Consider the following 13,540-nt stretch of genomic DNA (forward strand, 5'->3'; position numbering starts at 1 on the left):
ACCAGTTATTATTCATTATAAATAAATATTTCCCTTTTGAGCTAATTTGCTACAAAATGGAGCAGGTCGCTAAATACTTCTCACTTTATCTCAGTAACTCAAATTTCTAATTAATTATTTTAATTAGTAATGTGAGTTATTTTCTAAATGAATCATTTCTGATGATCAGGGCATATATGACATCAATGAAAACTACCAAAGGGCATTGTTATGTGTTCTGCTTAAACATCTATGACAAACTCACAAATTACTTGTCAAAGCACTGATCCTGAAATTTATTTGATGGAGCCACTCTTTCATGATCTCTCATATGTTTATTATCACAAATAATCACAAAAAAGAGTGTGTTAATTTAATTAGAGCCAATGTAAAGAACATTTTATGGCAGGGTACGGGTCAGAAATTAATTAAGGCTCCAGGAAAAATGGCACCAGGGTTTCAGGATCAGTGCTTTGACAAGTAATTTGTGAGTTTGGCTAAATGTTCATGCCTAATGACTTACCATCAGCAAAAAAACAATTACAACATGGCCTGTTTTTCCCCATCTGTTCAAAAGCTTTTTCAGTCATGACATCACACATTAGCTGCACAATTCCTATGAGCTATTTATATACAGCCTATGGCCCAGCAGCATATGATGTCATAGCAAGAGAGAGTGGATGAAAAAAATTATGTAGACACGAGTGCAAATAAATAGAGTATTCATGAATAAATAATTATTTTCATTAAGTCTAGACTGCATAACCGTATAGCAAAAATGGCATTCCAGGAAAACTAGCTCATAGCAGTGGAAAGGGACTACATAGAGCTAATAAGTTATGAATCACTTCCTGTTAGAAAGTTAATTCCAGTCTTGCAAAGCAGTAAGTGAAGTTCCTCAGTCTCAGATGTGAAGACAAGCAAAGCAACTGCTTGATAAAACATAAAACCTGCATGTGTAGGAGATTTTTATTATTCAAAAATATTAAACCCAATAAACATTTTTAAACATCATTATAAAGGAATGCCATTCTTCTGTTGATAGAAGAGCACCTAACGTATTCTTATTAACAAATTCCATTGCTGATATGTAAACTATAACATTATGCTTTTCATTATTATCTTATGAATATAATTCATAGGAGGAACTGAACTTCTGTAGCTGCTTTTGACAGCAGGAAATAATTCTGTGAAAATCTCCAGGTTAAACATTTTGTCACATATCACTCTGTTTTATAGCTTTGCAGATAAGTCAAATGTGATTTGCATAAATTCCAGCATTAAAAAATTGCTTAAGCATATCTCTGATTTCATGACCCAAATTCTTTTTACAAAGTTCTTTTTTACAAAAGTTTTATATCATTTGTGTTCCTGAAACAACCATAACTAGACCACTGCATCTCCTTCTGGCAATTTTAACAATGTAAAAGATGTACTCAGGACTGAGTGACTTAATGTGTATATATATAAGCCAGCCACTAGTAGCCTGACCGTCCATTTATGTATTTAACAATAACTGCCATTGACATCGTTTTGTAAGCAGGACCAGAATATTCAGCTTTTCATATAGGCTATAACATGCATAGTAGAGTCCTTTTAGTTGTATCACTAAAAGTCAAGAACAGACTGTAAACTGAAATAGGCTGCTTTCATAAAAAAAAAAATATATATATATTTCTTTTGTATCTTACTTTCATATTCAGAGATACACATGTATGTATGAGGTATTGTAAAAGTCCTTATATATATATATATATATATATATATATATATATATATAGGCCTATATGGTCAACATTGGTTCAACGTGATCTGACAGATGTGGCTCTATTTTCACCTACCATTTAAGTGACTTCTGCATTTAGGAATAGAGGTTAGCTGGCCTCATGCCTGAGTATATTAATAGAGCTCTCAGATTGTAAGAAACCCCCAGGATAAAGTGAAGGAAGAGAACCTAGTGATAGTAATTACTTTAAAACACAAGCTCGAAAGAAAGAAAGAAAGAAAGAAAGAAAGAAAGAAAGAAAGAAAGAAAGAAAGAAAGAAAGAAAGAAAGAAAAATATAAATATAAATTGTGGTCCAATTTTTCACCATTACTCAAAAACCACGACGTAAATCTTTTACAACTTATACTTGTATGCCACTACTAATAATGAAAGTCTTACCTTGATGCGAAGTAGTTTTCTTCATCTTTAATAAATATCCACTTTAAAGACACACAATGCAAATGTTTTATTCAACGTAAATCTGATTATTTTTTTTTTTTTACTATGTAGACAACGAATGCCTTGGCGTCCAGTTATCGGTTGACGTGTAATCCGCGCGCTGATCTTGTTGTTCAGGTTTGCAGGGCGCCAGCGTGCATCTTCTACTTGTCAAAGAGAGCGTGACGCGTGACTGTATTTAGGGCGCGCGCATAGGCTCACATCTGCCAGGAGCGCGCTTTTTTTTTTTTTTTTTACACATAGTCTACTCTACTGCAAGACGACTTTGGTGGCTCGCAAGCAATTCCCTGTTTTTGTTTCAAGGGTTTTTTTATCAACTTAATGACTTATGACTTAATTCACTTAATGCATACAATTAAATAAAATCAGAGTTCATAAGGCAGCATAATTAGACTCCAGATATGGGGCTTGAATAACAAAATGCAAAAGAGAAAAACAGTGCCATATTGATGCAACAATGGAGGATCAACACTTTTTGATGCTCGGGAGAAAGGTTTTTGTAACATTTACAGACCTATGGGTCAGTGATGTAGTAGGCTAGTGCCTGGAGAAGTGGGTATAGCCTACTCTTAATTTATACCCCCTTTTTTATTATTATAATGTTTTATTAATATTTTAAACGGCCCGGCAAAGGATGAACGACCTGCGTCATAAATGGTGACATGTAAAACTAATCTTGAAAACTATTTAGTTCACTCCCAAATGGGCCAGTCGCCTAATATTCGCACTCTGTCACGTAACTTCGGCTGCTTGAGTAAGGATCATTATGAAAATAATATTATCCACAGAAGAGGTGCATATTGTGCAATTAATAATTAAAATAAATAAATAAATAGACTGCAAACCGACATTTTGTCAGAACCTCTAGTAAATTACTTGCTATTTCCTTTAGTTGTCTGTTCAGAATTGTGATCTCTATTTGAAACAAGCAAAAAAACGTGATTCTCAATCATTTCAGAAGTGAGGGGGACAGAAATGTCAAATATGATAACTTTTTTGTCTAATTGACTGGTTATATTACGATTATTATTATTATTATTTATTAATTATTACCTCTTGCTTTTAATTGTCTGAGAAATCAAATAGCCTACACTGCTGGACAATAACCAATAATTTATCATATTTTTCCTGTATATTCCTAATGGCAATTTTATGATTTGTTTAGCCTATATAGGTTACTACATTTTTCCCCCTTTTATCACAGAATAAGGCAGAAGATATATGTTATAGCCTAGTAGCCTATCTATTGCCAAGTGTAATAAATGCTATCAATTAGCAATGCATTATTCTGAATCAGATGATTTTTTTACTACCTGGAGATGACTTGAAAAACACACATAAACCATATTGGCGCAATCATGTGTTTACTGTCTTCGCGTTTCTTTTTAATCAGCTTAGCTTCAGTAGAGATAGCTTTGGCTACAGTGATAGTTGGATTCTTGCACGTCGCGACTAGTAAGTTAGTAGCAGTCCGTTTCTGCGCGAGAGCGCCATCCGGCTTCGAGTAGCCTATAAATGAAACATACACTGCATGAGAGTGTTTACGTCTCGTTCCTGACCGCATCATTGTCTTTTCTGGATGTTTTAGGGAATATTTGCATTTATTCACATGCGATTGGATTAGTTACATGCTAGATTGTCATGATTTGGCTAGTGCAGAAGGATACTGAATGATGCCCATCAGAGGGGATTTAGAAGTGGGTATACGAAATGCTGATTGATAAAAGAAGTGGGAATACGCCGTACCTGCGTACACCACTACACCACTGTTATGGACCCCCTCGCTCACACTATCAACCAACTCAAGGAGCATTGTTGCACCTACATGTATTAGACCAGAAGATGTCGCAATTGTAAAGTATATTAACAATTGTTTGATCAGTGGACAGCCATCATTTCTTCAGTGAAAATGCGATCGAGACATCGTTAAAGGGCGGATAAAAGGATTAAAGGGCAAATAGCAGAGAAAACAGTGCAATATTTGTAAAGTTTCTAGTAATACTGAAAAGCAGCAAGAGTTGTTTCAGATTAGGATTTGAGCTGTTTAATTTGAGCTAAACACTGCAGGATAGTGGCCCTCCAGAATAAGAATTAGATGAATGGAAGAATCTTTCAAAGATTTTTTGTTTAGTAATAATAATGTATTTGATCTTATTGGGGCTATTTTTTTTATAATTATTTAAAATATTAAGTAGTTTAAAAGCAGTGGCGGCTGCTGGTCTTTCAAAGAGGGGAAGCTCATTTTCGGCCTACATCATAAAAATTGTCCATTTATTTATACGTAAATTCTGCCATCGTGTGCAGTTTGCTAGCTGGCTAGTTCACCGCCTGGCCTACTGTATGAATGAATGAATGAACAAACGATCTAAAAAAACATTAGACTCGACGGAGGAAATGTGGGAATTAGGTTAAACTGAAACAAGGAATGTGGTGTATAATTGTGTGAAACGTATAATGAAAATTGGCCAGCAATTTTGCCAAGCAAATATCAAGAAATAGGTTGCAGCAGTTTGTCTTTTGACTACACTTGCAAAGTCCACTATGGGACTGAGCTCGAATCAGTGTTGCCAACTTCTTTCGATGGAAAGTAGCTAAAGCCAGTTTGAAAAATCGCTAAATGTCGCCAGATGACGTCATGCGCTAATTAGCACATTAATTATGTCATCGCGTCATATTGCCTTTTACATTTGTTTGTCTCTCTGTGCTCATACTGTATTTTAATGCAGCCAAATTCTCAATAAAACTATTCTCCTTTATATATTTTACTGTTTATGTTGTCAGTCAACGGGATAAATATGAAATAGTGACTGAAACGCAGCCCTTTAAGAATACATAACCAGCTCTCCCTTCCAAGAAGTTAGTCTGCACAAAAATCCTAATTTATAATCGAGCCGTCGTCTGATGAAATCAAATAATACACACAAGATAAGACAAGACAATTCCTGTGCTGTGATTTCGGCTATATTTGCATGTAAAATTAGAGAAACAACATAATATCTATTTGAACTGAACGCGCTGCTCCTCTCAGCCGCTCACTGAACAGAGAAAGAGGTGCGTGCGCGCTGACCTCGCGCCGTTGCGGCAGTACCAGCGATCACAGAGACTCGCTAAGGTTTGTCAAAGAAGTCGCTAGATTTGTCGCTACACTGTAAAACTTTACTGTAAATTTACAGGCATTTTCCAACAGTATTATACTGTATTTTTATAAAACAGTAGCATTCTGTATATTTTACAGAATGTCTGTAAATATACAGAAGTTTTCTGTTTTCAGCCCGCTAAATTTGTAATACAGTACCATACTGTAAACGCATTGCATTGTGGGATATATTTATTTCGCGCTCAATTCAAATGTGATGTGATCACCAAAGAAGAAGAAATGTGAACAGTGTATTACAGGCAAACTAGATTCGTCAGCGGGAATTAATTGAACAAAATAATTATTCGCGTTATTAAGATAAGCCAGTGGTTTGTGAATCTGTGCGTATATTTTAAGCTATGTGAGCTTCGTTTCGCGTTTCAAGCGTTAGTGCCTGTGACGCAGCAAACAATGGACGACGCTGCCTGAGCAGACGCGGAGATAATTTGTCATCTGAATCATCTAACCTGTGCCTGAGATGATGCTAATCGACTGGAGCATGAGAAGATGGATTAATGTTCGACTAAGTATCGATACGGTAAGCTTGTCTTTTTTTCATTCACATTTCTACATTGTTTCCACGCATGGTTTGATTTTGGGAACGTTGAACTTAACTTAAATCCCGAGTTAGCAATTCACTTGGGTAAAATTGGTTTTATATTCGCACATTCACATATTTCCGCGTTCAATAACTTTCTAATTATTTGTGCAATAAAGTTATTTTTGCGGACTAAGCCAGAGCGCGCACACACACGTCACACACCGGATGCGTGCGCGCACTCAGATCACTTGGACATGGTTGTGTACAAGAGGTAAAAAACTGTATAAATACTGTTCATTTTCTCTCACAAACCGCTCGTTTCGTGTCTTAGGCCATCAATGTGTAGTTACGATGGGGAATTGTTTAATTTGGATTTCTCTGTGCATGTTCTTTTTCCCTCTTATAGAGACAGTGACCTGCCATTATATGACTGACAAGCTAGAACGATTTGACCTAAACATATCAAAATTGGATCTACTGAAGAAAAAAAGACACCTACATCTTGGATGCCCTTGGGGTAAGCTGATAGATACCAAATTTTAATTTCAAAGTGAACTATCCCTTTTAAGATGTTTATTCACACCTTCCTTTAATCCAACAATCAAAAACAACTTAAATAGCAAATAAGACACACATTCACATGACCTGCTTCTGATTATTATTTTTTTATTATTATTATTTTTCAGGCTGAACAATCTGATGAAGATCCGGTGCTAATGTAAGTGCTTCCCATTTGTAGTCCATGTTAAAAAATGTCAGTTCTATGATCGTGCTTTTTAATGTGTTATAATTTTGCCAGCACATGAAAATCCATAGTCATGTTCCTAATGCTTATTTCAAAAGTAGTATTCCTGATTGCTTCCATGTCTTCCATGGTCCTACAGCTGCTCCCACACTTGCAGAAATTAGATGGCCTTACCCTTCAAGCAGATGTAAGTAGAGATTACTTAAAGCATGTTGCAAATAAATGTGATTTGTTATGTCTTGGTTCTGTTAGTGATGGTTGTGCTGTCTTCTTAAAAATTGTTTCAGGTATTCACCACTCAATCTGATGTCCAGCAGTCTCTACATTTGCCAGAGAACACAACCTATAATTCTTGGTAAGTAAACAGTAAAGGTTTAGTACACCCTAAAATGAACATTAAGTCATCATTAACGCTATGGAAGCATATGGGTAGCAAAATTCAGTTTGAAATAATTTCAAATTCAGTTAGTAATTGACATTTTACCCTAAATATGTGCAAAGTTTAGTGCAAAATGAAAATGTAAATTCAGTTATATAATTTACATATGATATTTTCTACAATTGTGCATCCTGTTGCCAAGCCCAGCCTTGATGTAGCCTAAAGATTGACAGGTCGGGGGTGTGTTGCATTTTCAAATACATTTCGAATGCATTTTCAAATCCACATTGACTTTATATTCATCATGGGGTATTAAATGAAAATGCAATTGAAACGTCTTATATATAAGTGTCAATGCATTTAAGAAAAATAAAAGATATTTTAAATTACAATTTTTCTACCTTTTTACTGCACCTTTGGATCAGAATGCATTCTGAAATTACAATTATCATGTGGTATTATGATGTAAAAACAGTTTTTGCTTGGACATGTTAAACATCTAATCAATTTGGGTAATACATTTTAATTTCCATTTTGCAACTTATAAAGCATTAAAATATGTTTTTAATTTGTGTATTAAAACTAGTGTAGGAAATGGCAAATGTAAATTTTATAATTTAAATAAAATTTATGTGATATACAATAAAATACATATGTGCACTAAATATTGCATATGTATAAGAAAATGTAAATTGAAATATATCACCATTTTACGTATTGCATTTCAATTGAATTTTGCTACCCATATGCTTCCATGCACCCTGGCGTTGTTCTAATGCCCTATGACCTTCTTTGTTTTTTGGACCACTAAAGGAGAATAATACAAATTAAAAAAAAAAAAGCCTGCTCACGCTTGTCCATATAATGGCAGTGATAGTGACCAGCATCAAGATACAATAGTATCACAGAATGTTCACATGCAACATGTCATGTATTCCAAGTGTTCTGAGGGAATGCAATATTGTTTAATGAAAATCCTGACACTGACATTGGTCTTTTGTGCTCGACTGTGCATTCATGAGATACTATTATTATGCAGTTCACAGCTATAGTTGTGAATCCTGTAAATGGGATTTCCCTGCACATATTTCAGATTTAGTTTAATAGTTATGTTGAGTTGAACTATGTATAGACAACTAAACAGAACTGCAATGGAACCCACAATAGTTTATTTGAAGTATTTTCTTTCTTTTTTTATTTTCAGGTCAATCTCTAAGCAACCAGCGGTAAATGTTGAGCAGCCCAACTTTGTCTCTGGCCTTGCAGTGCTGTTTGTATTATTGAACGATTTCAACCTCCAGTATCAGGAAGAGGTGGCATGCACCCTTGCGACTGAGGTTAGCATATTTGCCATTGATATATATATATGATAGAGTGAATTGTCACTAACTTGTTTTGACAGTATTTGTAAAGTACTTAAGTATATTTTAACAAATATTTTATACAGTTGATTAAAGAGCTGAATGACATATTGCATATTTAACATTATCATGTAGTCATGTAATCACATCGTAAGTGTTGCAATTCTCTGTGCTGTCTCACAGAACTCACTTCTGTGAGATGCTGTGTGTGTATATGTGTATTAGATATATATATTAGACATACATAATGTTCACTTTTTTTCTTTTCTGTCTTTTAGATGCTTTCTCGACATCAGCCCTGCATGTGCATCAAAAATCAAGAAAGGAAAAGTGACTTACAAGAAGACTGGACATGTTGTGTAAAAAAAGAACAGTACTGTAAACCCACAGGTTTCCTCTCTTCTGAAAGACATTTAAAAAATATATTTCTGAAAAACCTTTCCATTCTTTAAAAGTAAATAAGATTACTGTATTTTGAATTACTTGCTAATTGTTAATTGCATTTTACATGTTTTATATTTAAAAGAAAAAGGAAAAAAAAAAACTACAGCTGGCATTTCAGCCAGTAAATTCATATAAGGCAATTGCCTGGTCTTTTCTTCAAAATAAATAAAATGTTTTAAAACTCAGAAAATATTATTTTCTCTATTTTTTTGTGAATACTGTTATGAAAAAGTATATTTTTAATTTTGTAAATCCAAGAGTACTGAAATAAAAGCAGGATTTACAGTATTCCCTGTAAAGAGCACAGTGTAATACTGTAAAAAAAAGTTATATAACAGTATAATACTGTATTTCGTAAATACAGTACAGAACTGTAAATGTTGTGTACAGTAGTAGTACTGTAAAAATACAGTATGTGGCTGGCAACCCAGCTGCCAGTATTATACTGTAAATTTACAACGAAAAGTTTTACAGTGTAGTCACTTTTGGGGAAAAAGGTCGCTAGGGTGGTCTGAAAAGTCACTAGGGTGGTCTGAAAAGTCGCTAAATTGGCAACACTGGCTCGAACAGCTTCAGCATCAGCGACTTCTTATAGGACACAATCGCTGTCAATCAAAAGGAGATGCAGTCTTTCGACAAACCCTCCAATCATCACGCAGAAGCCCGGAGTCCAGCCCCGCCCACTCATCCATTCACCCCCAGAGACGCTGAGCGTCCGGGGGCGGGACATAATCGCAGCATTTATCCAATGACCGTCTAGTTTTGAAGCACTGAAAAAAACTGTTCAAAGCAGCTCCATAGAAGTCAATGGACGCTGGGCTTCAACAGGCAAATACACTGATGCTACGGGAATATATGAGAAGGAAATCGAGTCACCTGCTATATGTAGCTGATTCTGAACGAACTCGTCTTCGAGATGAACGTGTTCTAACGCATTTTTAATCAATAAAATGTTAACACAATAGTACATGTTTGACCATTAATTTTTTGACATTATAGGGGAAGCTGAGCTTCCCTTGCAGTCTTAAAGAAATCGCCACTGTTTAAAAGCCATGAAGCTTGTTATGTAGCTAGCATTACTAAAGGATAGGTGATCGGCAGGTACCTCAGTATCCACTGTCTGTCATGGCCAGTATCAAGACATTCCAATCCAAGGACAGGGAAGTCTTAAAATGTCCTGCCAGTGGTTTTTGGTTTTGAAACAGTAAGCAACTTTGGACATAGCACACATTCATCTGCAACCAGCCATGAGGGTCAATGGTCTGATTTTCCATTGTATCAGGAGTACAACCCGAATGTTGGGATGTTCTTTAAAGTAGTTGGGACGGGGGCATGTCTACCATGGTGTAGTATCTCCTCTTCTTTTCAAAACAGTTTGAAGACATCTGGGCATCGAGGTTATGCATTTCTGGAGTTTTGGTGTTGGAATTTGGTCCCATTCTTGCCTGATATGGGTTTCCAGCTGCTGAATAGTTTGTGGTCGTCTTTGACGTGTTTTTTGTTTAATGATGTGCCAAATGTTCTCTATAGGTGAAAGATCTGGACTGCAGGCAGGCCAATTCAGCACCCGGACTCTTCTACTACGAAGTCATGCTGTTGTAATAGCTGCAGTTTGTGGTTTTGCTTGGTCCTGCTGAAATACAGAAGGGCTTCCCTGAAATAGACGTCGTCTGGCGGGGAGCATATGTTGCTCTAAAACCTTTGTATACCTTTCAGCATGCATGGTGCCTTCCAAAACATGCAAGCTGCCCATATACCGTATGCATTTATGCACCCCCATACCGTTAGAGTTGCTGGCTTTTGAACTGAACGCTGATAATAGGCTGGAAGGTCTCCCTCCTCTTCAGCCCGGAGGACACAGCGTCCGTGATTTCCAACAACAATGTCAAATTTGGACTCATCTGACCATCGAACACTTTTTTAAATATTGGCCCACAGGACGCGCCGGCGCTTCTGGACCATGTTCACATATGGCTTCCTTTTTGCATGACAGAGCTTTAGTTGGCATCTGCAGATAGCATGGCGGATTGTGTTTACCAACAGTGGTTTCTGGAAGTATTCTTGGGCCCATTTAGTAATGTCAATGACAGAATCATGCCGATGAGTGATGCAGTGTCGTCTGAGGGCCCGAAGACCACGGGCATCCAACAAAGGTCTTTGGCCTTGTGAAGTGAAGTGACATTCAGCCAAGTATGGTGACCCATACTCGGAATTCGTGCTCTGCATTTAACCCATCCAACGTGCACACACACAGCAGTGAACACACACACACCGTGAACATACACCCGGAGCAGTGGGCAGCCATTTTATGCTGCAGCGCCCGGGGAGCAGTTGGGGGTTCGGTGCCTTGCTCAAGGGAACCTCAGTCGTGGTATTGAGGGTGGAGAGAGCGCTGGACATTCACTCCCCCCACCTACAATTCCTGCCGGCTGGAGACTCGAACCCGCAACCTTTGGATCACGAGTCCAACTCTCTAACCATTAGGCCACAACGTCCCCATGCACAGAGATTTATTGTCCCTTATGCACAGAGATTTCTCCAGTGTCTCTGAATCTTTTGATGATGTTATGCACTGTAGATGATGAGATTTGCAAAGCTTTTCCAATTTGACGTTGAGGAACGTTGTTTTTAAATTATTCTACAATCTTTTTATGCACTCTTTCAAAGATTGGAGAGCCTCTGCCCATCTTTACTTCTGAGAGACTCTGCCTCTCTAAGACATCCCTTTTATAGCTAATCATGTTACAGACCTAATGTTAATTAACTTAATTAGTTGCTAGATGTTCTCCCAGCTGAATCTTTTCAAAAATGTTTTGCTTTTTCAGCCCTTTGTTGCCCCCGTGCCAACTTTTTTGAGACCTGTAGCAGGCATCAAATTTGAAATGAGCTCATTTAGTGGATAAAATTGTAAAATTTCTGTGTTTAAACATTTGTTATGTTTTCTATGTTCTATTGTGAATAAATATTGGCTCATGTGATTCGAAAGTCTTTTAGTTTTCATTTTATTCAAATTTAAAAAACATCCCAACATTTCCGGAATTCGGGTTGTAGCTCTCAACCAATTAAATTAGACAGAGGCTCCCTTCATATCTTGGCTCTTTCTCCATAACACATCAGATTAATCATGTCATGTAGCCTATTATTTACCATTACCACCTCCTGCAAGATGGTCTGAGGTTGAGGACTGTCCTCCAATCTCATCCTTCTTTGATCTAATCCCCTGACTTCTGATTAGAATTCTGACCTAGGCTATTTATTATTTTCTGATCAGCCATTTCTCTCTCTCTCTCTCTCTCTCTCTCTCTCTCTCTATATATATATATATATATATCAGTGGCGATTTCTTTAAGACTGCAAGGGAAGCTCAGCTTCCCCTATAATGTCAAAAAATTAATGGTCAAACATGTACTATTGTGTTAACATTTTATTGATTAAAAATGCATTAGAACACGTTCATCTCGAAGACGAGTTCGTTCAGAATCAGCTACATATAGCAGGTGACTCGATTTCCTTCTCATATATTCCCGTAGAATCAGTGTATTTGCCTGTTGAAGCCCAGCGTCCATTGACTTCTATGGAGCTGCTTTGAACAGTTTTTTTCAGTGCTTCAAAACTAGACGGTCATTGGATAAATGCTGCGATTATGTCCCGCCCCCGGACGCTCAGCGTCTCTGGGGGTGAATGGATGAGTGGGCGGGGCTGGACTCCGGGCTTCTGCGTGATGATTGGAGGGTTTGTCGAAAGACTGCATCTCCTTTTGATTGACAGCGATTGTGTCCTATAAGAAGTCGCTGATGCTGAAGCTGTTCGAGCCAGTGTTGCCAATTTAGCGACTTTTCAGACCACCCTAGTGACTTTTCAGACCACCCTAGCGACCTTTTTCCCCAAAAGTGACTAGCGACAAATCTAGCGACTTCTTTGACAAACCTTAGCGAGTCTCTGTGATCGCTGGTACTGCCGCAACGGCGCGAGGTCAGCGCGCACGCACCTCTTTCTCTGTTCAGTGAGCGGCTGAGAGGAGCAGCGCGTTCAGTTCAAATAGATATTATGTTGTTTCTCTAATTTTACATGCAAATATAGCCGAAATCACAGCACAGGAATTGTCTTGTCTTATCTTGTGTGTATTATTTGATTTCATCAGACGACGGCTCGATTATAAATTAGGATTTTTGTGCAGACTAACTTCTTGGAAGGGAGAGCTGGTTATGTATTCTTAAAGGGCTGCGTTTCAGTCACTATTTCATATTTATCCCGTTGACTGACAACATAAACAGTAAAATATATAAAGGAGAATAGTTTTATTGAGAATTTGGCTGCATTAAAATACAGTATGAGCACAGAGAGACAAACAAATGTAAAAGGCAATATGAGGCGATGACATAATTAATGTGCTAATTAGCGCATGACGTCATCTGGCGACATTTAGCGATTTTTCAAACTGGCTTTAGCTACTTTCCATCGAAAGAAGTTGGCAACACTGATTCGAGCTCAGTCCCATAGTGGACTTTGCAAGTGTAGTCAAAAGACAAACTGCTGCAACCTATTTCTTGATATTTGCTTGGCAAAATTGCTGGCCAATTTTCATTATACGTTTCACACAATTATACACCACATTCCTTGTTTCAGTTTAACCTAATTCCCACATTTCCTCCGTCGAGTCTAATGTTTTTTTAGATCGTTTGTTCATTCATTCATTCATACAGTAGGCCAGGCGGTGAACTAGCCAGCT

The 13,540-nt window shown here is 37.2% G+C and overlaps 2 protein-coding genes across 3 annotated transcripts in view; one reads left to right on the top strand and one right to left on the bottom strand.

The window, feature by feature from the left end:
- LOC306845239 (septin-9-like) overlaps nucleotides 1-3,659 on the bottom strand; it is a 67,019-nt gene extending 63,360 nt beyond the window's left edge. The window contains exon 1 of one of the 2 annotated variants that reach the window (XM_079377923.1): nucleotides 3,519-3,659. Coding sequence is in view for 1 of the 2 variants with exons in the window: in XM_079377921.1 (XP_079234047.1) it covers nucleotides 2,146-2,170 (25 nt within the window). In the remaining variant the exon portion in view is untranslated. Of the gene's footprint in view, nucleotides 1-2,145; nucleotides 2,380-3,518 lie in introns of those variants that run through there. The other variant, XM_079377921.1, reaches the window with a different exon arrangement.
- A 2,895-nt stretch (nucleotides 3,660-6,554) lies between these two features.
- Nucleotides 6,555-8,819, top strand: LOC306844791 (uncharacterized protein; the record flags this gene model as incomplete). Its single annotated transcript, XM_079377168.1, has 4 exons — nucleotides 6,555-6,814; nucleotides 6,915-6,982; nucleotides 8,211-8,343; nucleotides 8,646-8,819. The coding sequence occupies exons 1-4, from the start codon at nucleotides 6,701-6,703 to the stop codon at nucleotides 8,817-8,819; spliced, it is 489 nt and encodes a 162-aa protein (XP_079233294.1). The 5' UTR covers nucleotides 6,555-6,700.
- Between the last annotated feature and the right edge of the window lie 4,721 nt (nucleotides 8,820-13,540).

This window comes from Barbus barbus (genome assembly GCF_936440315.1).
Source record: "Barbus barbus genome assembly, chromosome: 25".
Taxonomy (NCBI): Eukaryota; Metazoa; Chordata; class Actinopteri; order Cypriniformes; family Cyprinidae; genus Barbus; species Barbus barbus.